The sequence below is a fragment of the Haliaeetus albicilla genome, chromosome 23 (assembly GCF_947461875.1).
Source record: "Haliaeetus albicilla chromosome 23, bHalAlb1.1, whole genome shotgun sequence".
NCBI lineage: Eukaryota > Metazoa > Chordata > Aves > Accipitriformes > Accipitridae > Haliaeetus > Haliaeetus albicilla.
The window spans coordinates 25,696,852-25,720,255 of NC_091505.1; the positions used below are offsets into that span (position 1 = coordinate 25,696,852).

The 23,404-nt window shown below is 50.0% G+C and overlaps 1 protein-coding gene across 3 annotated transcripts in view; it reads left to right on the forward strand.

The window, feature by feature from the left end:
* The window catches only part of OPHN1 (oligophrenin 1), a 76,633-nt gene that overhangs the window by 19,346 nt on the left and 33,883 nt on the right, over positions 1-23,404 (forward strand). For all 3 annotated transcript variants that reach the window (XR_011329558.1, XM_069811638.1, XM_069811636.1), the window contains exons 2-9: positions 2,056-2,151; positions 6,686-6,747; positions 9,494-9,565; positions 18,687-18,788; positions 19,825-19,935; positions 20,661-20,765; positions 21,756-21,885; positions 23,230-23,330. Coding sequence is in view for 2 of the 3 variants with exons in the window: in XM_069811638.1 (XP_069667739.1) it covers positions 2,056-2,151; positions 6,686-6,747; positions 9,494-9,565; positions 18,687-18,788; positions 19,825-19,935; positions 20,661-20,765; positions 21,756-21,885; positions 23,230-23,330 (779 nt within the window). In the remaining variant the exon portion in view is untranslated. The remainder of the gene's footprint in view (positions 1-2,055; positions 2,152-6,685; positions 6,748-9,493; positions 9,566-18,686; positions 18,789-19,824; positions 19,936-20,660; positions 20,766-21,755; positions 21,886-23,229; positions 23,331-23,404) is intronic.

Here is a 23,404-nt window from a genome sequence, read left to right on the forward strand (position 1 = left end):
ATCCATTTACGCGCTCTCAGCCCCGCGGCAGCTGTGGTTAAATAGCAACATTCAGGCCTGAATCTGCTCATTCAGGAGCAAAGGTTTGACCCATCGGAGGAAACTGCTGAACGAGGCTTTTGAGGGGAAAGCGGGGACTGTCTGCGCTTTGAGGCCATGCTCCTCCCCGGGCTGGGGACCTGGCTGTCCCCGTGTGCCACGGTTGCTCGGGCGCCTTGGGGAGGGCTGGGGGGCCCCAGGATGCTCCTGACCTAGGGACAGGAGAAGCAGAGCAGTCTGGGGACCTGCTGGGATCCCACGCGGCCACTTCATTTCTTTTCCCAACATCCAGTTCAGTGTCATCCAATTTTTCTCTCCCCTTCATAGCAGTGTTTCAGAAAACACCATGTTTGCCACTGTGGTGATAAGTTCTTATGTCACTGAGTCTGCAACGGAAAAGAACAAACAAAAATACACCCAGATTGCCATTTTCCTCAGGCTAGAAATGCAGGGGGTAGCCTATACTGTGCAGACACAATTCCTCACTAATTCACACCTCATTTTTGGCTGTTATTTCCCCCCAGATTTTAACAGCTGATGCCAAAAAGTGATTGTGCATGTCTTATTTTTTTAAACAGACAAATCAGAAAAACCCACCCTTGTACACAGAGTTGCTCTGTTACAGCAGTCTTTCCCCTGGTTTGGCAAAGCAGGGGTGTGTGAGCTGGCTGCACGTTAACATCTGTGCTGTCACATCTTCCACACTTGCAGCTTCCCGAATTTCAGAAAGCGCCATCTCCAGTGCACCCCCAGGAAGGAATCCAGTCTGGGACCATGCCTATAGCTGGAGTCCAAAATTAGGGAAAATAGCAATGTAAATCAAAGTATAAAATTATTCCTTTGCCTTTGTTTTATTGTCTACTTCCTATTCCCCGAAGTCAGGCAAGTTCAGCCTGTTTGTATCTCAGGTATTTGCTGTTGGAGAAAGGCTAACCCCCCCCCAAAAGCATGTAACTTTATGCAGGAAGATGTGGTTGATGTGAGGCTATCAAATCCGTTGCACATCCCTCTTGTGCTCTGCCAGTGGGAGAAGGACTTGGCTTCTCCTGCGGTGAAGTGTTACCTGTGGCTGTCACGGCTGTCACTAGGTCGGTGATTTTGGTGTTGGGTCCCATCCCGGCTGCAGCTCCTCTGCCAGTGTCAGCAGACGCCTTCACAACAACAGAGCCACTGATGAAGCTGTGAAGCAGCCGCACAGGATGCAAAGACACAAAGGATCCTTTTGGCTAGAAACTTCTCTGGAAGGTCCAAAAATAATTTGGGCTGAGCTACCAACCACCATCAGGAAGTGTCTTTGCTTCAAGACTGAATGTTTTTTCACCAGTGGACCCGGAGTGGGTCCCAGGGCCATCTGCAGACGCTCTGACAAGCACAGCTTGAGCCCTCCGGCTCAATGCACTCAGCTGCAGCACTGTCGTACTTCTCTTAGGGCCTGTTTGTGTCTGTGACCCCCTAAAGAGGGGCAGTTATTTTGAGTTCTATCTTTTTCCCCACTTTTATTTTCCGACTCTACAGATTTTTCTCCCATATAATGAAAAAATTCCTTTGAACAGTGATAAGCCTGTCTGACAGCCTCCATGCTCCGAGGACCCATGCCGATGCATGCATGGCATTGGGGATATCTACTTCCCTGAAAATGTTCTTCTGGCGGTGATGAATGCTGCACTTGAAGCTGCATGTTTTCCTGCAGGGGAAACGTGTTGGTGTCTCTTCCTGGACATAGCAGGATGTGAGGCTATTGATCGGCCTCTTGTATGATTCAGTGCATCCATTAATACTGCCGAAGCATTTTCAACAACACTGAGAAAGAAAAAGAAAACAAAACAAATGCTCTCTGCAGCCTCTAATGGTTATTAACTTTGCAACATTTTCTGAAGTGCTTAAATTCATGATGCCTGTGGATTTTTCTAATCACCTCACTATAGTTTTGTTCCATTCAGGCTAAATTTCTAAGACTTGCCACTTCTGTATAACAACTGCAAAAATACACAACCTTATTCCTCTGTCCTTTTCCAGGTTACTCATCGGCAGTACAGAAATTCTCCCAGACTTTGCAGTCCTTTCAGTTCGACTTTATTGGTGACACACTAACAGATGATGAGATTAATATTGGTAAGTTTTCTTCTTCTTGATGCAAACTTTCAGTAACTGAGAAAGTCTCTTCTTCTCTAGGAATTAGCCTGTGCTGATGTTTTTTAAACAGCATCAGGAGGCTGGTTCCTCAGATGCCAGTCAGCTATTCCATGGCGTATTTTACAAAGTTGAACTTTCACGGGTAGAGTTTCACATTCCCAATTCAGCGGATAATTTGCTCGGTTTTCCACGGCTCCAGCCCTGCTCCATGCTGCCAGGCACTGGTGAGGACAGTGGCGCGATGCTGGCCTCCCAGCAAGTCCCGCTTCCCAGTGCCACAGTTGGAGTGGGAGCATGTGTGGCATTGAGCATTGGCCACATCTCCGATCCAGGTGGGCGCTGCTCCTAAAGCTGCCTTTGCTCCGCTGAAAACGCCTTACAAAAACAAAGCTGGCCCACGCTGCCTTGAAAAAGGGACCAGGCTGCAAACTTCTGGGAAGAATGAATTGCTGGATGAGTTGTTGTATGGAAAATAATCACTAGTCTCTGCCTTCGCAGCAGGAGAGCCTGTGGCACGAGTGTCCTACTACTGCCTGCACATCTGTGTCAGGATTAGCAATCCTGAAGCTATTTTACGTCCCTGCCAGCCCAGTGCAACTGTGCGGGTTACACAGCTGCCAGCTGCACCCAGGGAGCTAAACCGGATGGCCTAAATGCCCTAAACCCAGTGCTTTTCAAATGAATCCTGCTCTTGGCTTAGCTAGCGCTGTTGAATGCCAGTGCAGGGGTGTGGGTGCTGCGGTGGTGGCAGGGGTGGCAGCCGGCAGGAGGGGCGACAGAAGATCTTCCAGCCCCTGAGGGTCTGACCCTGGCCCATGGGACAAAACCCTGGGGGCACCTGCCTGGGCTGAGGGGATGGGGCTGCCCGTGGTGGGGGGCACAGGGCATTAGCCAGGCTGCGACTCGGGGCTGAAGACAGGAAAAAAGAACAATAACAAAAAAATTTTGTCAGGCTGTTGAAGAGTGGCTGCAAGTGTAACATTGCTGATGTCAGGTTTCTTGGCCATTGCTGAAAGGGGAAGGAAGTAAAGCCTGTTCTTTGGGTTGTTTTATTTAAAGCAATTTAAAGCAGATTGCAGCTTGCCCTTCAAAATCTGATTTCCTTTATGGAAAGTCTCTAGGTGAAATCCACTGGAAATGAGTCAGCCTACAGATCTAATGGCAGCAGAGGTGCTAAATTTCCAAACACATTTGAGTAAGGGAGGGGAAAACGTTGCCCTATAAATGCCCCTCCTGGGAGCAGAGGTATCTGAAGCAAACAGCCACCCAAGGAAAGGGGTGTCCTTTGTCTCGGCTGGAAGGGACAAAGCTCCGATGTCCCGTGCCCCTGCGCTGCCTCTCCGCCTGCCTCCATGCACCGGTTGCGGGAGGGGAGCAAAGCCCGCCAGTGGTGAGCTGGTGTGGCAGGGCTGCGGTGAGCTGGTGCAGTGAGCTGGTACAGTGGAACCACAGTGCTCGGTGGTTGAGGAAGACTGCTGGAAATGGCAGAGGTTGAATGGGGGATCGTGGGTGGAGGGGAGCAAGAAGAAATCACAGCACATGTAGAACACTCCATGGTGAAATGAGTGCATTTCCCTACTTCTGTTTTTGTTGGGGAATATTTGTTTTGCTTTTTCAAGAAGAGGTCCCTGGTTTCCCCTATGAAAAAGCCTGTGCTGTGTTCCTCCTCCTACATCAAACCCTGCAATGGCTGCTGGGGCTGAGCCACTTTGCAAGGCTCCCTTATTCCTGAAACAGCAGCAGGGCGTTGACATCTCTGTAGCAGCTTCCATCTCCTGCAAGGGTGCCAGAGATCTGCGTGGGAGCGTAGGAGCTCATTTGATCTGCAGGATATGGGAATGAATCAAAACATTCACAAGCACTTCTTATCGTACTTCAGGGAATGTGTTTGATCTGTAAATATAACTAATGGTACACTTCTTTATTTTTATGTAGGCAGACAGCAGGCTGACACCCCTGCATGTCAGGTGGTGGCTTTGAACACTGCAAGTGTGAGTCAGGACACAGATGCTGGGTTGATGTTCTCTGTTGTGAGCAGCGCTTTCCCCCAGGGATGTTGATAGTTACAGATGCACCCGCATTACAAAGCGGCTGCAGTCCCTCCACCGGTCACCCGTGCGGGATCTGAATCAGCAGCTCCTTTAGAGATGATCAGAGCAATGAAATCAGACGGCGTGTTCCTCCCTCCCAGGCACAGGAACCTGAAATTCTCTGTTTTTAAGCAGATGATGTTCCTGGCATGATTCTGGCCTCGGCCAGCTGAGTCACTCCCAGGCAGTTCCCAGGTGTGGCTTGGCAGGCAGCGGTTGCAGGCAGCCTCCCTGCTCTGCTCTGCAAGGATTTTCAAGCATTGACCCAGGCCAGTAGCACGGGGTTCACCCTGGTGCTCCTGAACGCTGCTGGTCTGGCAGCAGTGTGTAGCCTGAGCCACGTGTTTGTGGTGCAAGGACAAATTCGGTGGGTTGCTCTGCAACTGCAGCCAGGAAATGTGTGCCTGGACTCTTCCTGTAGAGCAAGAAGAAAAAACATCTCATGAAAATTTTAGACACTGACATTTTCCCTGTAAGTTCAGGGCTGGATTCTCTTTCTCCCCGTGATAAGTCCTGTCCTGGCTCAGGCTCCCAGTGTCTGTGCGCACTTTAGGTTTCACATCGTCCTGAGTAACCACAGTGAAAGTCAGCGTGTTGGCCCTGTGGTTGAGCGTAATAAACTATTAGGACATTGCATGTGCCGGGCTCTGAAGCCCTCGCTCTGGAAGAGAACTCAGAAGTTACTGACTCATCAAGAAGGTTATGTTTTGATGATGCCAGCTGAGGGACTGTGTCACGAGGCTGTGGTTTTTCCTTTTTGTGTCTGTCTCAGCAACTGCAGAGTGAATCCTCTTTAACGCTAGGAGCTCATACTCGCTGGTTGTGCAGCAGCGTTACAGCTGGTTTTTAGCAGAAAGACAGGTACTTCCCCTAAGGTACCCCCTGTGGATGGGGGGAGAGGGCCCTCAGCTTGCAGATAGAGCACAAATGCATCGTCTCCCCTTATCTGTGGGATGAGCTATTGCTGTATCAGCCTTGCGATACATCTTATTTGTTCTCTTGTGTGTTAGCCATGCCAAGCCGGGCATGCCAGAGCTCTGGATGCTGCCCTACTCAAGAGCTCCAGTGTCAGCCAGGCGCTTCTGATGTTCTCAGTTCATTCTCAGTCTTTAAATTGCTCAGCAGTGGTCAAGTGCCTCCGTGTGCTTCACAGCAAGTGCAGGGTCTGAACTGCAAGCACAAGAACTCCTGTAGGTTTTACAAAGCAAGCCATTCTGTGCTTTACATACGGCAATGGAAGGGTGAGTGCAAGGCCTGCTAGACCTGTCCCCAGCACTGCTCCTGGCAGCTGGAAGGTGATGAGTGGCACTGTGGGAACCTTCCCCAGCTAACTCCCAGGTAGTTCCCAGGTACACTGGGGCAATCAGATTATTCCCCACAGGCGTTCAGCGCACAGCCATGCTATATGCGTAGGCAGATGTTTGCCCAGCCTTGCCTTAGAGCCTCCCGCAGAACCGACACTTTGGCAGTGCTCCTCGTTTCGGTGCTATGAGTGCTCTTCTGGTGAGACAGGTTTTCTCCCCTGCTACAAGTTCAGCCCCTTCCGTGTTCTGCTTTGGTGGGCAGAGAGAAGGGCTAAGTGTTCCGTCCTGGTGATAACCCTGTTGGTGTGGGGAGAGTCAACTACTCCTACCTAGTCTCTTTTTTTCCCCAGGCTAAATAAACCTTGTTTCAGTTTCTTAAAGGAAAGGTTTCATATTTTTGTTGCAGCTGGACTCCAAGAAAAGTGCTGATCAATGAGATCTTTTGTTTAATGTTTTGGGGAGTGGTGTCAATGTCTGTGACTGTTTCTACACCTGCTGCTTTTCCTCCGCAGGTACACGGACTTTGTGCTTCTTGTCGCTGAACGTAATCTTTGTCATTCCAGGCTGTTTTCATTTTACAGACTTGTCTTGGCTCTAAGCATCTGCAGCTCTTCCCAGCTCGGGCAGAGGTGCCGGGCCTGTTCTGGTGCTGCCTGCAGCCATCCAGGCAGGACGGGCAGCCTGGTCCTGCCTGCAGCCCGCCGCTGTGGCAGAGCCCATCCCGCTGCGGTCCTTGGTGCCAGTGGCTGCCCCTTCCCACCACAGTCCTTGGTGCCAGCGGCTGCCCCTTCCCTGCTGCCTGCCTTACCAGCTTTTTAGTACAATTCCTAATGAAAGCTATTTAACGTGGTCTTCCCTTCCCAGGGCGTTATGTCCCTCGTTGCTGCAGGCAGGAGGCCCTCCTTTCCAGTGCGTAAATAAATACCCCTCATGGCCAGCCTTTACCAATGGCCTTGCCTCACTCAGTTTCTGCCCAAAGGGCCCACCTCCTCCCTGTTTTTTGGCAAGCCTTTAGACAGTGATGCTGGGGGTGCAGCCAGACTCAGGTACACCGGCGTGTGTCCCATGCTCCGGTGCTATGTCCCGGCTCCACTGACTAGTCTCTTCTTTACTTTACAGCTGAGTCCTTTAAGGAGTTTGCAGAGCTGCTCCACGAGGTAGAGCTGGAGAGGTCCATGATGGTAAGATGATCTGAACTGTGCTCTGGTAATTACTGCCTCGTCGCAATGTTTAAAGGCTAAATCATGGCCAAACAGCACCACGTACCTTGGTGTGAAGCTTCCCGACAGAGGGAAGCTGGGACCACTGGGAATGTTGTGCTTTGTACCATGTCTGGTCCATGGTGCCATCGCTGTGGGCCCTGAGCAGCAAAGGGAAGGTGCTGGGCGGGGAGGGGGAGAGGTTGTCCCACACAGTGTCCAAAACCTCTCCTGCATGCCAGGCAGTCATGGAGCCCCAGGATCCTGCAATCTGCAGCAGGTTTGTTTTGCAGAGCCAGGGGTGTCTGAGCTGGTAACAAGCTGGTTTTGTGGTGAAACAAAAGTGTTGAAGGATGAGAAGCAAGATGTATTTTTAGCTTTGTTTTTGCCAGCTGCAAGCATGCAGGTCCCCCTGTGCCCCTGCCCTTGCCAGCACAGCTCCCGTAAGGCAATGCGCTGCCTTCCGTCTCCCGCTGCGTTGTGCCCTCTGCCTCTCCAGAGCTCCTCCAGAGCGAATGTTGGCTTCCCGTTTCACTCCTAATTCCAGGAAAAACACGAAGGTTAGGCTCAGTAGAGAGCTTTTACAGCATGCCAGGAATGTGCTGCTTGGCTCTGCTTTCCTCTGCCTCGTGCAGCAGTGAGAGCTCGTGCCAGGCTGCTGTCCGGGCCAGTGCCGCAGGGGTGGCTGCGCCGGCGGGACGCCACCGTCGGCTCTGCGGGTCTGCAGGCAGGCAGGGAGCGGGAAGAAAATAGTAAGAGGCTGGAGGAAAGCAGTAAGATATTTATTAATTACCTCCCAGGTACAATGGCTCCTTTAGCAGTGGGTAAGTGGGTGGAAGGGGTCATTTCAGGGATCATGGATGCCTTTAGGGATGCTGTCCAACTTTTCTAAGAAATCTTTTTTTTGCCCTCCACTTGTAGGAGCAGTCCTTTACAGGAGCTCACTCAGAAGGTTTCATACTCTCACCAAGTTGATCAGCTTTAAATTACCTGAAAGGGCTGTGGCAGTGTAGTGTTGTATCCCCTTCTCTTCGCCTCTCCCTTCTCTGGAGCTCCGGAGAGAGCCTGTCACAGTAGAAGTGGGGACGGGAAGAGATGGCAGGTCATGTCCCAGTGGTAGGGTGGAGCTGGAGCCAGTGATACAAACTGGGGTGAGTCTGCCTGTGGATTCATGGAGAGGGAGCGCAGAGCATGTCCCAGGAAAGCATCTTTCAGACACTGACAGGACTGGAAGAGACACGGGCAGACTCTCCTTTTTCCCTAGCTGTTATTCTCTCACTGTGACAGACAACCTGCTGTCATTCCTCTTTTGGCTGGATCTCAGGAAAAGGAAAGTCCGTCATTTATTTGAGAGCCGTGTTGTTAGAACCATCAAGCCCAGTGCTGTCTGTGGTGAGAAATGCCAGACCATGAGAAAGCCACGGCAGGGAGCCAGCCCCAGCCTGCCCCAGCCCTGCCTTCTGCTCTTGTGAGCTTGGGGCCTTCATCATGCCTTCTCTGAGAAGCAGCTCCTGCCCATCGTGGCCTTGCTGAGCTGTTATGGGTTGTTTAGCTTTGGAAAACAGCTCGTTTCAGGACTGAGGCAGCCGCTTTCTGACAGTGCGCTCACCAGCATGAGCATCTGCTGCTTTCACCGGGAGATGCTAGTGACTTGACACGTCCCTGCCTCTAGGATCTTACCCATCACAGCTTTGCATTAAAGACAAGAGCGGGTGCTGTCGTGGAAAGCAGGGCTAGTGCAGCGGCGTGCCTGGGCAGCAAGAGGGAGTGCGGCTGGGTTGTCCAGAGCAGAGGAGCTGGCAGCAGTGGCAGAGGGGAAGCAGCTGCAGCAGCACGTCTTCTCTGCTCCCTTCCCTCCCGTTAGAGCAGGCAGGGCAGCTCGCTGCAGGCAGGGACCCAGCTGAGCTGACAAGTAACTAGCAGTCTCTAGTGTGCTTTGAGAATATATATGGTTCTGATTTGTGCTTCTCGGAGAGATAAACAAACAGCCTTGCCTCCTGGGGCTGCTTCTAGTGAGGGCTCACCCAGCAGCCAGCATACTTTGAACATCAGTTCTCTCAGCCCTTCCCATGTCCAACAGGGACAGCAGTTCTCTTAAAATGGGATGGGTGGCAGGTGCTGCCACTGATGGGATTGCCCTGCCTGAGCGCAGCCTGTGGCACAGGGACCACGCATGCTGTGCTTCCCAGGGGCTCGCTCCCTCCAGCGTGCCAGCGACACAGCGCAGGACTGAGCCAGGCAGCTGCGTCTGTGCAGTGAAAGTAGGCCCGTGAGGGTCTGTCTTAGCTTTATTCTGAGGCTGGAGAGGCCAGCAGGAGCAAAGCCTGCCTTGGCACAGACGGGACCGTGGGGGAACTGGTGTCCCAGAGGGCTGCTGCTCTGGCAGGCTGGTGCCTGGGGTTTGATGGGAGTAACGCAGCGTTTTAGGCAGAGGGCAATGGCTCAGCGCACAGCCATGCAGGGAAGGTGGCAGGCTGGAGAAAACCCAGCTGTCATCTACAGGATGTCCCTGAAGCCTCGTGTGCCATGATTGGGGTTTTCCGTGTATTACAGACGGGGAAAAGTGGGTACGGATGGGTTAAGTGACTTCACCTACAGACAGAGAACAAGTTTGCAGTCAGAGACATTAAAATCTAAGAGTTCTTGGCTTCTAGCCCTGTTCATTCTCTATTTAAGAGAAAATTAATCTGTGTCCTGTAATTAAACTGTTTCTTTCTTTGCGCTGTAGGTACAGAATGCTAGTGATTTGCTGATCAAACCTTTGGAAAACTTTCGGAAGGAGCAAATAGGGTTCACCAAGGTAAGGCTTGTTTGTTTGTTTGGTTTTTTAAAATTTAAACAGATTTGTTTTCTATTACTATGTTTGAATTCAATTTTTTTTCTCCTGTTTTTTTTGTTGTTAATTTTAAAAAGTAGACAATTGTACTATGTTTCGACTTCATGCTTTCAGAAACTTCCCCATTTAATGCTGGCTTTCAGCTGCTGGTGCAAGAGAGTCTGTGCTGTGACTTTTAGTCTGATTTTTCAATCATAAGAGGCTCCAAAACCTTTTCCTGAATTCTTTGGGTTCTCTTCTGGCCTAATTCCAGCAGTCTCCGTCCTGAGCAAGGAGTGCTTGTTTCGACTGGTGATCAGGAGATACTCCTTGCTTCTTTCTCTCTTCTCCCCTTTGTTCATTCAGTGCTATTGAGAATAAAATACTTTCTTCGGATAAGCGTGTGTTGGAGCAGGAGGGAGAGAGTGCAGCAGAGGCTGGCAGTCAGAATTTGATTATAGTCGTAGGGCTTTTGTTATGAAATATTTAAATAAAGCACCTAATGAGTCTTTCAGATGGACCAAACTTTTAAAGAAACAAACTATAAAAAGCAAATCCTGCACATGTTGAGCAGAAAAGATTATTTTTCCCTCGTCTGCTATCAAGAAGTCCTGGTTCCACATTACTCGGCGGCAGCTTGAAATGGGGCTGGCTCTGAACCAGCTCAGAAATGGAGATGTTTTGGAGAACACTTGGGGCTTGGATTCAGCCCAGCCCATCTGGAGTCTTTGACGTTTAATAAATACAGGATTTGAGAAAAGATACTTGATCACCATCCTGCCCTTCAGAATCCCCCTGCACAACTGTGTGTGTAGAACACCTCCCTGAGAAGCCGCAGCAGCGTGAGCATGGTGAAGGTGGCAGCCATGGCTGTCGGTCTCGCGCTGGCGAAGCTGCCTGCGCTTCCCTGCCAGGCGCAGGGGGAAAGCCTCCTCGACAGTGGGTTTTGCAGCAGGCCTTTGTGTTACGAGCACATGGACGTGCAACTCCCTCCTGATTTATCTGTCTGCATTACCAACAGGGCCAGCACATATTTCGAAGAGAGTCGTGGGGACAAGGTCAAGTTTTATTTTCTCCTCTGTGTTTATGGAACACTTAAGTCAAGAGGGCAACGGTCTGCAAATGTTAAGGTGACAGTATTAAAGTGTCCTTCAGGTTGTTTTCTTCTCGGGTAGCCCTTAAGGTGTGTAAGGATTAGTTTGTCTACAGCCCGGAGCGCTCTCTGCTCCAAGAGCCGTGCCACCTCCCGCCTGCAGCTCACCTACCCTGCCTCCTGCTCCGGAGCTGGCTGGTGCCCGGCTAGCAAGCACGTGTCTCGGCACGGTTGGTGCCGTAGCCCCAGCAGCGGGGGGCTCCACGCACTGACATGGGTTCACCTGGCAGCTTACAGCCCTTCCTCGGTCCTTGCTGACGGGGCAGGGTGCTCTGGGTGGAGGCGTCGGGCAGTGACTGTGGCGGGATACAGTTCAGAAGCAGTTAAGAGAAGTGGCGGAGGGTAGGGTTTCGTTGCAAGTGGCTTGGAGGTCTGTGTGGTTTGGCTTTGGTTTTTGTTTCTTATGAGGAACACGAACTGCAAAGGTTTCGGGGGCACCTCAGTGAGAAGGCTCTGCCGTGGCTCGGCAGAAGTGCTCGCACGCAGGAGCTTGCAGGGGAGTGCTTTGCACCCCGCTGCGTTTGCAGGTGCCCCCACACTGACAGGGGATGCACAGGGAGGTAACGCTTTCTCCGACACTGCCCTGCAGCCTTGAGTGGGTGCGAGTTTCAGAGGGAGCCCCAGCCTGCTCCAGACCCTTGCCCTCATCTCCATTGCTTTCCTGACAGGAGCCTGTGCTACACCACTGGCCCGGGTCCCACTGGGCTGCGTTCTCTGGGTATCGCCTTGGGCACAAAGCCTTCCTTCACTTGCCAGCCTGCAGAGCTCCTCCGGGTCATTCACATCGCTCAGCAGAAGGCGTGAAATACAAATGAGGACTCCTCACAATGGTGCTCTGTCAGCGAGGGGTCCCTCTCCATTTCTGCTGTGCCTCCACTGACGGGCATCACCCGAGTAGATCCTTCCTGATTTACACCAGGGGGAGAGAGGCCAGGGCCAGGCTGTGGAGCAGACTGGAGACATGACACAGAGAATTTGTGCCCTCTGCTTCGTTTCCCATATTTTGGCAGAGTAGCCTTCTGTGAGATGTTTTCTGTTCTCTTTGCAAGATGCTGAAGCCAGATAGGAAGAGCCTTTGAATTGGGTCTTTGTGATGACTCTGGCTGGAGAGCAGCCAGTCAGTCTGACTAAGACATCTGAGTCTGCATTAACCCGTTTTCCCAGGGATGAATGGAGTCTCCTCGGTCAGATGGTGTGCTCCCACACAGGGGAGCCCCCAGGGTGTCACTAGGACCTGCCGCAGCTGCCCCATCCAGCCACCTTCCCCTGCTAGCTGCAGACCTGTGGGATTGTTGCTCTTCCAGTGACTTATTGGTAAATGTTTGTATGTGTAAACATCAAGAATAAAAGCAGAGGATCTGGGATCCCCTGAGCTGACCCATTTCTCAGCCTTGGCCCTGGCACCTTACTCTGCTCGAAAGCTAAAGAGCCGGGGGGAGTTCATGGCTGGGGGTGCAGCACTGATTTGGTGAGCGTGTAAAGCTCACAAAACCAGCATAGTCAAGACTGCTGCAAGCATTAGGAAGGGCACGGATGGTACCAGGGAGGTGCAGGCATTGCTTAAGGGAGAGAGTGCTTAAGGGAGTGGTCTGTTTTTCATTTCACATTCGATGATATTCATGGAGGCTAGACTGCGTGCTCAGTCCACACAGGCTATGAACTTGGTGGGTTTTGTGCCATGTGCCATCTCTGGCAGAAGCTGTCTGAGTGCCAGGTGTGCCTGGTGAAGCCGTGCCTGACTGAGGTTTGAAAACAAGCAGAGTAGCATGTGGGGTGACGGAGTTCTTGATTAGCAGGGGAAGGAGGAGTAATTAGAGGGATGTGTTCACCACAAATGGGAATGCGAAGCAGGATGGTAGGACTGGTGGTGGCCTGAAGCCCCGAATGAGCACGGTGTTACTTAGCGCATATTCCTCTTGGTCCACAGAGCTGTGTGGCAGAGTGATGCAAGTGTTCTGCAGCAGATGCAGCTCTGCAACAGCCCGAGGAAAGCCCCTCCTTACCCTCTCGCAGGACAGACCCCCTTGGTGCGACGGGGCTGGGGCTGAGCTTAGGGTGCTGCTGCAGGGACCTTGCACACAGAGGGTGCCTGTCCCTCCCTCCCTGCCAGCAGCCTCCCAGCAAAGCCCTTGGCTTTCAGCTCACACGCTGTGGGCGAGCTCTGTTCTGGGGTTGGCGTACTTTCGTTGAGAGCATTGCTGCAGTCATTAAGTTTAGGAGGATTTGAATAGAAAAAGTTTCATTCCAATTCCACTTGGAAGGAGACAGCTTATTTTAAAAAAAAAAACCAACCCAAAACAAAAACGAAAACACAAAGCAAAACAAAAAAGTCAGAGGGAAAAAACTTGTTTGGACTCATTGTAAGCTGCGAGAGGAATGTTTACTATGCTCTGGGATGCTGAATAAATGCAGTGTTTTTAAAAAAGTCCTTACATAGGAGATAACATGTATTCCTAAAAGCACTTAGTTAATTCTGATATTAATATTTCATTCATAATAATTTTAAAAGAAAGGGAGGACAGTGACTTCTACTTGCTTTCATCTCTGTGGGAGCAAGATCTAAGGAGCATTTGAGAGAACACAGTGGGTGAAGGGAAAAGACCAGGTTAAACTAAGTGGTTTTATAGAAATGCTCTTTCTACACCCTTCAACAGCATTTTACTTTTTAGAAATTATCTTTTTTTCTATTAGCTGCTGATGCATCATAAAAGTCAAAGTCAGGCATGAAGTATTTTTTTCCATTTGAACATATTTCTCTTTTTCCCATTTCTTCCCTCCGCCATTTGTCAATGAGGCTGCAAGCTGAAGGAGAACCTGCCACCCATCTCGCGCCTTCGCCTCCTCTCCAGCAACAGCTTGCTATTTCCCCAAACTCTTTGGGGGGTTTGAGTTTATTCAGTGCTGTCTTCTTTATCAAGTGATGGTGAGCACATCACCATTTGTGTTCATTACTGGGTGGGGTGTCCATGTTGTAAGTGCAGTAGCTCTGCTGTGATTTCAGCAGGATTATTGTTGCCTTCATCAAAATGGGACATACTGAGGCAGGAAATGCAGCAGAAGCAGATCCATTTAATATTTACAGGCTTTCAACTTCCAGTGTTTCCCAGGCTCTGCTCAGAGCCGTGTTGCAGCTTTGCTCCGAGGAGGCGGCAGGGACGGGGATGTGCAGACAGGGGCAGGGAGGGGGGAGCCCAGGAGCACCCGGCATCGGCTGCGCATCCATCTCCCATTCATAGCTGGCTGCATGTCCTGCCGGGTGCTGATCGTCCACCCGAACCCCTGCAGGTGTGTTCAAAGGTAGAGGCTCCTGGCAGGCAAAGTGTGTTTCATTTTGTTTTGTTTTTCTTTAAGAAGAAGAGAAGTAGCCTTGTGAGCTGGGCTCCTCGCTTGCAGCTCACTCTGCCTCTTGTAGGATGGGAATTTCAGAGGATCCGAATTAGCAACTAATGGTTAAGGGAGAGTTTTGGCAAGTCTGTTTGCCCCTCTCTCCCCCTAGTCCTCAGCTGCTCCATCTCTCACTCAGGCTGGAACCGAGCGGCTGCTGGGGGGCTTCGGCTTTGCTCCACTCCTGGCAGCGGCAGCCAGTGTGCAGGGCAGGATCCCTGCATGTGGAGCTCGCCAAAGCCACTGGTGGATTGACCACTGGACGGGGCGGCCTGGGCTTTTTTGAGGACTTCTGTTAATTTCTGGTTAAAGCAGCATCTGCTGAAGCTTAGAGAGTGAAGCTTTCAAAGAGCACCCTCCTCTACTGCTGTGCGACTGCCTGCATTCAGGTGAAATCAGCTGTTTCTCTTGGTGAGCAAATAAATGAAACTTGGGTGGCTTCTTGGTCTTGGCAAATCTTAATAGGAAGGTAGTGCTGTCCTTTGCTGAATATTCATGAGGAACTAATTTGCGTTCATCTTTCCAGATTGCGCTTCAGTCTGGGTGGGTTTTTTTGTGTTGTTTTTTGTCTTGGCTTGCTCTGTTCAGCAGCCAACAAGCTGTTAGAAGCCTTGGCTTGACAATTGGGAGGGATTTGTAGTTCATCCTTCTGCTTTTCAGTTATATGTTAATTAGCCAGAGGGAAACGATTGGCAAGCCCCCTTTTAGTGGCCAAAAATGCTGTTCTGCGCTGCGCTCCTTTCCGCACAGCAGCAGTTCTCCTGCAGGAGCGATCTGTGCTCCGCACACTGGTGTCCATCTCGGCCGTGATTCTCGATCCCCAGGGAGAGCTTGGCGTTCCACACCCCCAGCGTGGCTGTGTGCCCCTGCCAGCCCACGGGTGCTGGCAGAGGAGGAGGCGCTCCCTGAAGGAGTTCTGTCTGGCCTCCAAGCTCCTGCTGCAGAAAAAGCTCTTCTGTTGCTCCCCCAGGCTTTTTCTTTCTTTTCACCTATCTTTTCCACTGCAGAGATGACCCTCTGCTGCAGGACGGGCCATGACTTCCCGCAAGACACTGCCCATGTGAGCAGGTGGCAGAGCTGCTGCATGGGTTGCAGTTCATGGTCTCCCTGTGGCTGCAGGCTTGTGTTCTTGTGGCCGTCTGCACAGGCACCGTGGCCACCCACAGCTCGTGGTCTCCCCCCATGGGCTCATATTCCTGTGGCCATCTGCACGGGCATCACGGCCACCCGCAGCCTGTGGTCTCCCCCATGGGTTTGTGGTCCTGTGACTGTCTGCACGGGCACCACATCTACCCACAGCAACGTCACCTCTCCTGGGGATGAGATGCCCTCTCGCCAGGACCCGTGTGCTCCCAGGCTGCTGCATCCAAAGGCACGTCCCCCTGCCCTGCCTGGCACTGTTTCCCTGCCTGCAGGCTCTGCTGTGCCCGGCCAGGGCAGCAGCAAGCTCCCTGCTCCCTCGCCCTGCGCTTTCCCGCAGCTCCTGGGGCAGACGAGCAGCTGCCCAGCCTGCGAGCGATGGCGAAGGGTGGGAGAGGTTGGTCCCTGCTCTGGGCTGGAGCATGGCTGCTGTCCCTCGTGGCCACTCCACCGGGTTGGGGATGACTGAGTCACCCTATGTGCGCTGCTCGCTGGTGTGGAGAGGCAGGACAGGATGCCTGGAACAGTGCCTCGAGCACAGGAGCATGCTTCAGCCCTTCTGCTGCTGCACCTTCAGCTGCTCGCCTCCTGGTGCCCTAAGGAGCAGGGCTGGCACTGTCCCTTGCTGTGCTGAGAGACCACCTCTGCGTGCCACCTCCAGGGGGATAGCTGGGCTCTTGGTTGGATTTGGAGCTAGCTTTCCTTCACCGGGGGATTTTGGGGACCTGCTGCTGGTGTAGCCGTCCTCTCTGAGATGCAAAAAGATGGGACAGCAGAGGTGTAAGCTGCAGACCTACAGCGCTGCATCGGCTGCCGGTGCTCTTGGTGCAGCTGTGTTTCACTGGCGCTTCTGCGGCCTTGGGGTTTGGTGACTCCTCGTTACAGAAATGAAAACAAGCCTAGGTTCCTGGCTGCGTTAGACATGGCATCTAATGGCACAGACAGACAATCCAGAAGTGTGACCTTACAGACATGGTAATTGCTGCTTTGCAAACGCTTTTCCTTCTCTGGGTTTGGATTTACTTATCAGGGGTGTTAGTCACGAGGGTGGTGTTTTGTTTTCACAGTTCTTCCTGGCATTGGCTCTGCAGCTGCAGTGCTGCTTAAATTAGGTTTCACTCTTAGCGGACTCTCTGCTCCTCTGGATTTTATACGCATCTCTTTTCATTCTGAGGCACAAATTTGCTAACATGGAGTTACAGTATCCCTGATATTGCATAGGATGATACCAGAAGATACACTTCACTTCAGGGGTCTTGTAGTTACAGGGTCTCTGTAGGGCAGTAGGTGTAATTACTGGGGTAAAAAGGTTTGCTGGTCTAAGCTTGCCCTACTCCACACAGTTAAATATAAGCAGGAATAGTCGAGTTGGTGCCTCTGCGTTTTTCCATCGTAATTGTCCTTTCACAATAGCAATGTGGAGGGATTAGAGAAACAGGACTCTCTTGTGGGGTGAGAAATCTTTTTTGTAGGAAGACAACTGGCAGTAACGCTTGTCCACCCTTTGTCTGAGGTGCCTCTAAGGAACTGGTGTCCACCAACACGAGCCTGGGTGCTGATGGCAAGCTGCTCCTCCAGCAAAGGCTGAGATGGCTATTGCTAGTAGATCTGACCTAGCTGTTGCATGTGAGTGCCTTTGCCCTTCTCTGACAGACGCTACCCATGATGGGTAACATGGGGAGCTGTGCAAGCTTCATGTGCTCCCATAAACAACCTACGAGTGTTTCCCTGTGTGTGCCCACCAGAAAATAACCTTTCTTCATCCAGAGGCAATGTGGCAGTAGCCACTATGAGCAAGGGGCTGAGAAGAAAGCAGACCGTTAGATGGGGGCTAACTGCTGTGCCGTAGTACTGGTTTTGGGAGCCCCCAGGCATCCTGCTGTGTAGGACGTCCCATTAGACAGACTGAATAGTCCATGCAAGTGGAATGGGGAAGCAAAACTTCATGGCAGGAGAACTGACTAAAGAAAGAGAAAGGACTTTATTTAGGAAATGCAGCTTCAAACTTTGCGGTCACTGCTGAATTCATGAGGAAAATAACTAATAGCCCCCAGTCTGGCGGAGTCCATCTGCTCTATTTTGTGGTGGCATTGGTGTGTGTTTGTGTATTCGTGAACTTCTGAATGGGGGCAAGAGAATAGGATTTCAGGGCTTTTAGGAGATAATTGTTGAAAGATACCAGTAATTCCACAGGAGGCTGGGATTTCCTAACTCTGCTTTCCACTTTCTTGAGCTTTCAAAAGTTAGACAGCATCCTATACATACCCTCTGGTATGTATACACTAGTCCTCAGCTGCTTGGACCTGGCATTGAGGCTGCTGCCAGGCTGGCATTTCCTTATTTTAGCAATTTAACTGCCTCTCAGCAATCACTGATGGCTCCATCTGATGTGGGTATTTGTCAACCTGGCTTCTACTTGTGGTTGTTTCTTGATTGCCACAGTCCTCTGTTGTTTCAGTCATTGTAAGGCATAAGCAAACCGCCTGGTTCTCAGCTTAGCTCCTCCCTGTGTTCTCTCTGGGTTTTGTTCTTAAATGTCTCTTTTTGCTCTTCTTCTAGACATTTACCCTTTCAGGTTTGCCAGTGCAAACAACTCTTTGTTGTAGTGGTGCCTTCACAAAGTCTTTTTTTCTTAACAAATCAGTCCACACTTTGTGTTTGCATGCCTGTGGTAGGCATGTTTGAGATGTACAATAGGTCAGTAAGAACCAGACCATCTGCAGGGGACCTCCAAGACATGAAGTCTTCACATTGTGCATTGTAAAACAGCTATGTTTGAGGCAGCGTTCCCCTGGGCTGTATTTGGGCTGGGTGCTATGCAGTAAAACTTGTGTAAGTTTGGACCGCAAAGTTTGTGATCTCTCTTTCCACCACTGCTAATAAAGAGATGATGACTTCCCTCCCATGTATCGCCCCTTCCAGTCTTCTGCTTTCGTTCTGATACTTCTCAGAAACACACGATAAAAGCTTCAAAACACAAAATTGCCAAGCTCCTAACAGATCTTTTCTTATCTTGGACATGTCTTTGACATTAATGTATTTGCCCAGTTGTTTCTGAACTATGTGAACAGCACATTAGAAAATGGTGAATAGGTTTTTGATGTCTCAAATTTACTTGATATTGAAGAGATTGAGAGGGGGGAACAATACCTCGTTGGTGTGGCTTTTGCCACAATGCTAACGTGACAAAATACTTCAAGTGCCTGTGCCACGAAGTATTGCCAGAGCTTGGTCTTGAGGTGTAACTAAACCCAGTGTAGGCAACAGACTGTCAAAGCAGAGCAAATGGTAAGTGGCCTCCTGTTCTGGTTGGGTCGACCAGAATTTTTCCATGGGAGTACTGAATTGCACAAAAGATCTTGGCATTGTTGCATGTTCTTATCTGGAAAATGCCAGTAACTGGTTCTGCTTCAACTCTGGCATCTACAGGAAAGAAAGAAAAAGTTTGAGAAGGATGGTGAGAAGTTTTATTCTATGCTGGATCGCCATTTGCATTTGTCTTCCAAAAAGAAGGAATCCCAATTACAGGAGGTGTGTATGGAGTTTTCTTCAGAGTTGGGTCCAGAAGCAACACCACCAGCTATGCTGGATCTTAAAAAAGGGGGGGGGGAAATCATCCCTTTCAGTAACCAGTTGAAATTGATAAGCAATTAAATCTGCCTAAAGCCTAGATTCTCTGGGTGAGATCAGGGAAATCGAGATCATAGTTCTCCTTATTGTGTTGAATGGTAGTAGTGGCTTGATGCATTGTCATCGCTTGTTCTCACCCTCATAGTATAGGACAGTGACCAGTTATACTGGCACAGCTGGGGATTGGCCACTCTTCCACCTGGCTTGGGGAACTGATCTGGCTGAAAAATAGCTGGTTAATATTATTTTTGCCAGCATAGTTTCCTGCCTAGCTCCTGGTGTTTGCAGGGGTGGTTGTGGCAGCAGGCCCACCGTGGCAGTGAGCAGCAGGCAGAGGAGGGGAGATGCCCCTTCAGCTGATGCTGCTGCCAAACATGTTGCAACAAGAAAGGAAAGCCCCAGCTGTTCCAGCCCACATCAGAGTAGCTGGATCAAATCAAATCTGTCAAACCAGTTGTCAGATCACCCTACAAGCATCTTTGCAAGGCAAAATTTGCATAAGCGGTGGTATCGTGGCATGCCACGTTGTCCTACCTGGTGCTGCAGCTCTGGAATTGCTGGTTTCAGGTCACAGCTGGAGTCAGGCAAGAGGATTGTGACAGTGGCCCTGTCCTCACTGGTGCAGGGCTACCGGTGGAGAAGGAGCTTATGCTAAAATAACAAATACACTTCAGGAAAGCCTTCTCCTTGCAGAATGGGGTGAGGTTCTGGATCCATAAATGAAAGGGAGCCAGGAAAGGGCAGACCTGAGACGAATGGTCAGTGTTCCAGTCTTCTGGTTCTGTGCAAAGTGTTCAAAACATGGGGTGGATACCTTTGGCCGGCATTTTCTTAAGTGAGGACAGAACAATTTATGGGCTGACAGACAAATGCTAGTCAAATATTGTCAAGCTAGATGTGATGTATTTTTTTTTTCACCTCTCGCTCTTTCTTCCAGGCTGACCTTCAGGTTGACAAAGAGAGACACAATTTCTTTGAGTCCTCCCTCGAGTATGTGTACCAGATCCAGGAGGTGCAAGAAAGCAAGAAATTCAGTATTGTTGAACCGGTAGGAGCTTCCTTTTCTTTCAGGCCTTGTTGTTTGATGCTCAGATATGCTGACTGGCTGACAGTCAGAGGAAGGGATGAGTTACCAGGTTGGATTCAGTCCTGGGGAGCCTTGTGATAGAGCAGGAGTTAACCTTGCACACTTGGATTGCTGCAGCTTAATAGCCTTAGTGGTGTTTGCTGGCACACCATGAAGCCACGGACTTGTTTCTCATGTCTGTAAGTTGATCTTGAGGAACCGGCTGGACGCTGTAGGTAGCTAGAGGTCTTGTTTTGAATTATCTTGGACACTTTGTGTTTAGTAAGCGTTGGTTGTCTTCAGAGGGAGAGAGTTGTTACCTGGTCCACTTGCCTGTGACGGCACGGGCTGCAGTGGTACCAGTACAGGGACCCTGCCCTGGGTGGGTGGCTCTGCCCTGGCGCCGGATGCGGTTGAGCGTGGGATCATGTAGGTCTCGTGGACAAGCAGTCTGCAGATCTACTCTTGTTGTCCCAGCAGGGTCTTTCATTTCGGGTGTGTTTTATTAAGACAGATGTGTGGGTGGTAGACCTGGGCTTTAGGGACATTGTGGTGGATAAGTCATACTAAGACTTGCATCACTCCAAAACTGTAAGAAAAAAAATAATTTTTATATGTAATTTCTGAAACCTCACTTCCTATCTATCTTTCCTCTGATTAGAAATATAGAAGAGAAGTTTAATCTGTGTCTTTTCCCTCCTTTGCAGGTGCTGGCTTTTCTCCACAGCCTCTTTACTTACAACAACCTGACAGTTGAGCTCACACAGGATTTCCTCCCTTACAAACAGCAGCTTCAGCTCAGCCTGCAGAATGTGAGTTCCTGCCCAGCTGAAGTATTTTTTGCATGTGACTTCTGTTCTCATTTGTATTTAAACGCCTCTGGTGGCGATGTTTTTCCATGCAAAACAAACTGTCCATGTTTGCATTGTGGGAGGTACAGATAAAGTTATTTCCTTCTCAGTTCACATGTATTTTCTCCTATCCTGCACAAGAGAATCTGCAGGTGCTACTACAGTGTTTTTCTCTCCCTAGAAGGGGCTATTGCAATTGTATCATTTAACCTTGTGCATAAACAAGCTGAGAATTTCTTCCAATTTCATGAGATTGAAATTGTACACGTCTTCTAATAAGGCCCCCAATCTTGATCTTAATGGTATCAGCTTACTACATACTTTGGTAAGCTCTTCTGCTGGCTAAGCATACATGGAATAAAATATCTGTGTCCCATTTCTTTTATTCTCAGTCTTTCATGGCTGGCCCTTGTTTCTGTGGAACAACAGCCATAAATCTGTGCCAAGCTGAGTTTGCTGCTGGCGCATTAATTGATCTAAGTGGTGTTCTATAAAAATGCCTTGATTTTGTACCCTGTGTTGACGTGACTCTTTAAAAATTATTTCATGCCAAGCCATGTAGCATGATCTTTTGAGAAATCAATGCCTTAGTTTTGTAGGAGAACACACCTGTTACCTAAACAATGGTGTGGAGTTCAAGTGCTTCCTTCTGCTCCACCTAGCCTTAAAATGTGCTAAGTTTCTTTTATTGAAAGAACAGGTGGCCTCCCAGTCATGACTCGTCAGCACCGTTGCCATGCACGGTATGTTAAACCTTGTCTTTTCAATCATCTTTAAGTGCCCCATGTTCTTATGGCTGGAGTTTTCCTGTGAGTTTGTGGAGTGGCTTCTGCATTTTGTACATTGGGGACCGATTTGTTTCTGCCAGAGCACCTAAAATTTGACCAGGAATACCTGAAGCTCGTTCTTTGCTCATGTTCAAATGCGCTTCTTTTTGTTTTCTCTCAACAGACAAGGAATCATTTTTCCAGCACGCGGGAGGAGCTGGAAGACCTGAAGAAGAGGATGAAGGAAGCCCCTCTAACCTGCAAGCTACCTGGGCAGCCAACCATTGAGGGCTATCTCTACACTCAGGAGAAATGTAATGGCTTTTATATTCACCTGAATGCACTAAAGAACGCGTGAGCCTGGGCTGCCCTGCTTATAGCCCTGTGGCATGGGCTGCGCTCAGCTCCCATGGCTAGGCCAGCTTTAGCTGTGGCATTGCTGTGGGCTGTGCTGCACGGGGTGTCACCGCCTGCCAGTGCCTGGGGAATCACTGGCAACTTTAGCTGCCAGCTTTCTCAGTGGTGGCACAGAGCTTTCTCCGGGTTACATGAGCCATGTAAGCAAGGAGCTAATTGCCCTGTGCTCAAATTAGATGAGATTTATTACTCCTTCGTAGCACTGGAGAGACCGGTGCTCTGGCAGATTGCACCTTGGCTGCGTTTTATCAGAACGAATCTGGTGTCCTGCCCAGCTTCCCTCTCGCAGCATCTCGAGGGCATCTGAGCTCAGCTGAAGTGTTAACCAGCAATGAGAGTTAAGCTGCTGAGAGTGAAACTTGTTGTGATTCTGTGCAGAATCAAATCAAACCAAATTCAGTCTTTTACAAATACTCACTGTAGCTTTCCATGGCCATGCAAGCATGAATACTCAGGGGACAAAAGCCTGGACAAAAGCCTGTACACAGAGCTGTGGCCTCTGAGTCTACAGACAACTTTGTGAGCAGTTAATTTTTGGATTTTGTGTACAAATGTATTTATAGATGTATTTGTACGTATGTTTATCCTGCTTTTAAAAGAAAACACATAGACAGTAATTTTAGACCACAAACAAATGTTGCACATTCCTGCATGCCAATGACTGTTTGCTGCCTCTATTTGTTTCCCCTATAAATCAAGTATGAAGAGAGTTGTTCCTCCTGACACTGCAACTTAAAAAAAAAAAATTACAGAAAAAGTATCAGTTGAAGTATTTCATATAAAGGGGTTCAGGTAAGACAACAAAGAAAAGTGACAATAAATCTAGTGTGATATAAATAGGAACTTCAGAGTGTTTTAAAGATGGTGTTGTCTTTACTGCTAAGTTTTCATCAACAGGAAAAAATAGTGGTGTCTGTATGAAACAAGCATTCAAGACACATAGGATCCTGCCAGTGTAGGTCTTGGCTGGACTTGGCCAAACCAGCTTGGCTTGCCACCAAAGTCCCACAAACGCCCTTTCACCAGCAGTGTTTTGGAAGGGTGCTGGAGGCGGCTGCCGCCCTGCGCTCCTCTCCTCCTCCTCCTGCTCCTCCTGGCTCTCGCCAGGGAGGTGTCCCTGTGGGGCCGGCACTGTCCATCCCCAGAGAAGCGCGGACATGTGGGAAATGCCAGCCATGCCTTGCCGGCTGCATCCAGCTATGGTGCTGTCTCTGACACCGGCTTCCCATGTGTTTCTACAGGGGCGCTGGGCATCTCCTGGGTGAAATATTACTGCCAGTATGAAAAAGAGGCAAAAACCTTACGGATGACGCCTATGGACCAGAAGCCTGGGGCTAAGCAAGTAAGTTGGTTTCTTGGAGGGAAGTCTGCAAACATTGACCCAGCCATCAGGTCTCACCTTCAATCCACCCGCGT